Raw genomic sequence first — 3,153 nt, forward strand, 5'->3', positions numbered from 1 at the left:
AATATATATATTTTTTTAATATTTACATTTTATTCATGTTTCTCAATACTTATTTATTTTTTTTATATATGTACATATTATATCGTGTATTATCGTATATATTATTATGTCTTGTTTTTCCTTTCTAGCAAAATTAACATTTAAATGAAATTATGTAATATCTTTTATCAGAAAAATCGTCTTTCACGGCATTGAATTTTCAATCTTTGTTTTAATGCATTTGTAACGTATTATAATGCCTTACGCGTTACAAAAATATTCGAGCGGCGTGCTCAAACCGACAATTTGAGGATCGCAATATCCGGTTGAAAATCGTTAATGCTTGTTTAACACACATTAAAAGAGAGCCCATCCGTTTACGCTTTCGGTTTGTATATAATAGCGCTCTCTCGGCATTTTAACGGAACGGTAACGCGCATATTATGAGATCGGCACGGAAATATCTTGCACCTGAGATATATACCCGCATCTAACGGAGGCGTTCATCCGTTTTACAGAGAGAAATGGACAGGGACCATAGAGAACAACGCAATCATGACAATCTGAATGAGGAGTTGGATTGCAAAGTTGGAATGGATTTCCGCAATCTCTCTCATCAGCACGATCGTATGTCGGACATCGATACTGAGGTTCATTGTTTATAATAAATTTTATCTTCAGTAATTACTTTTAAGCAAACAGTAATTGGAATTCATATTGGAAAATTATCAATTATTTTAACTCTTTTTTTAATCCAAAATTCAATAAAGAATATGCATACATTAACTTTAAAATTGCTATTCTGTTACAGAGAGACATGGACATTGATCCGGCTGATCGCATTGACTTGCACGACGACAAGCCCGAGAAATTAGGGAGAAATTTTCATAATATAGGGCATCACCCAGCTATGGTGAGATTTTTAAAAAATAAGAAACAATAACACAGAGCTAATAATTTTTTCTGTAATAAAGAAGAAATTTTGCGTATTTATTCAATGAAATATTGATTTTTACGTTTATTTTTATAGAGGGATGTAGATAGGGATCAAAATAATCACATTGACAATATACACGATGATAAAATGGACCACAAGATAGGAAGAGATTTCCGCAATCTGGGTCATCATCCTGGAATGGTTCATTTGCATCCCGGCATGGAGCATTTGAGTAACGATGTACGTATCGATGTCGAGGTAAATATCTATCATTGCATTGCATTAATTTGTTTTAAATGTTATTTTCATTTCTTTCAACGTTTTCTTATAGGTGAAGTTAGCGAGAGATGTTCGTGGCTCGTTAGGTTTAGGACTATCCTTAGAACTCTGTGTAGTTTGTGGAGATAGAGCTAGCGGCAGGCACTACGGAGCGATTAGTTGCGAGGGTTGCAAGGGCTTTTTTAAACGCAGCATCCGCAAGCAACTGGGCTATCAGTGCAGGGGAAGCAAGAGTTGTGAAGTTACCAAACACCATAGAAATCGTTGTCAATACTGTAGGCTTCAGAAATGTTTGGCTATGGGCATGAGAAGTGACTGTAAGTGAAATTGATTCATTCTTGTATGATCATATTTCCTGAGATTTATTATAGTAGATAATCGACATTAATGATTCTATATGATGTGTTGCAGCTGTCCAACATGAGAGAAAACCCGTATTAGGTGAATCGGCCGCGACAAAAGTAGGTAACCGTAGCACCAGAGTAAAACCGGAACCGCAACAACCCACGCCCGAGCTACCCCCAGCTTGGGAACAACCCGAGAGTCCTAGCATGGAAGATCAAAGTAGCGATAGCGATCTCAGTGATGCTTTAACCTTAGCACGCGAGCGTTTACTCATCTCCCATGCATTGGACAGTATGGCTAAACTCATTGGTGATGTAAGTCTCGTGATTATGCTTGATCTTACATGTCTTGGAATTATCTTTTTATGTAAGTATACTTTTAATGCACTGTAATATTTATTTGCAGACCGTTAATGGTTCGAGCGAACCAGAAGAAGAATGGACTGGTCAATTAATTTCTGAACGGAATACATTGTTCGAATTGAGAGCGCCCAGCCCGGCACCCGTATATTTATCTATTCATTACATATGCGAAAGCGCGGCTAGGTTACTATTTTTGTCTGTACATTGGGCGCGAGGAATTCCAGCATTTCAAGCTTTGCCGTAAGTGTAATATATTTTATATACATTAATACGATACATTTATGTGTATAAGAGAATAGTATATTTACTATATTATATCTCAATCAACATCTCAATAACATTATCTAAAATAAAATTATTTGTTTTTGTTTTAGATCTGAAATTCAAACCACTTTAGTGCGAAGTTCCTGGGGACAATTATTTACACTAGGTCTAGCACAATGCGCATACACACTGTCTCTTCCTAGTATTTTAACGTCGATAATCAATCACTTGCAAGCTAGTATCGCACAAGAGAAGGTCACAGCTGGCAAAGTAAAGTGTGTTACGGAACATATATGTAGATTACAGGATTGTGTAAGTTCACTGCACAAGTTGCAAGTGGATTCCGTTGAATACGCTTATCTTAAGGCTTTAACACTTTTTAGCGCTGGTAAGTAAATTTAATTTAGACAAACAATAAAGTTTATCTGTTCATATATATCGAAGTAAAGAATATTTTTTTATCTTTTTTAGATAATATTCTAGCAGGTAGCTGGCGTAAAAAGGTTGAAGTTCTGCAAGAAGCAGCGTGGACGGAATTACAACAACGCGCGGGCTCAGATAGATTACCTCGTCTTCTCTTGAGGCTAGCGCCTCTCCGCTCGATTAATCCTAGAGTTCTGGAAGATCTTTTCTTCGCAGGCCTCATCGGTCGAGTAAGTGTAGCTAGCGTCGTGCCTTACATCCTTACCATGCAAGATTATAAAGCCGAGTCGGAAAGTCATGCGGGGTGACGAATACTGTCAGTGCAATGTAAGTCGTGACCTAAGATAGTGATGTATACATAAATGTTGGATGCCTTGAACATTTTCATACAACGAGATGAAAGTGCAAGAGACATGTGAGGAGTTAAAATCATTTTTTCTCCTTTTTTTAAATGTCTCTGCACAAAGATATAAGAATATGATTATTAAACGCGCGCATAAGTTCAAATTGATTAACGATATATGTGGATTATTATAGTATAACAACTATACATATATATATATA

General features: G+C 36.4%; 1 protein-coding gene across 2 annotated transcripts; it reads left to right on the forward strand.

The window, feature by feature from the left end:
- Positions 1–129: 129 nt before the first annotated feature.
- LOC115245923 (nuclear receptor subfamily 2 group C member 1) lies at positions 130–3,147 on the forward strand. Of its 2 annotated transcripts, none has more exons than XM_029824431.1 (8): positions 130–629; positions 791–892; positions 1,010–1,156; positions 1,248–1,512; positions 1,607–1,854; positions 1,946–2,142; positions 2,277–2,554; positions 2,638–3,147. In XM_029824431.1, exons 1-8 carry the CDS (start codon positions 504–506, stop codon positions 2,895–2,897), a joined length of 1,623 nt encoding a protein of 540 aa, XP_029680291.1. In that variant the 5' UTR covers positions 130–503; the 3' UTR covers positions 2,898–3,147. The 2 variants fall into 2 exon arrangements, with proteins under 2 accessions (XP_029680291.1, XP_029680282.1); XM_029824422.1 differs by having other exon boundaries at positions 131–629; positions 1,010–1,174.
- Positions 3,148–3,153: the final 6 nt, after the last annotated feature.

Source organism: Formica exsecta, unplaced genomic scaffold (genome assembly GCF_003651465.1).
Source record: "Formica exsecta isolate Colony F162 unplaced genomic scaffold, ASM365146v1 C16482454, whole genome shotgun sequence".
In the NCBI taxonomy this organism is placed as follows: domain Eukaryota; kingdom Metazoa; phylum Arthropoda; class Insecta; order Hymenoptera; family Formicidae; genus Formica; species Formica exsecta.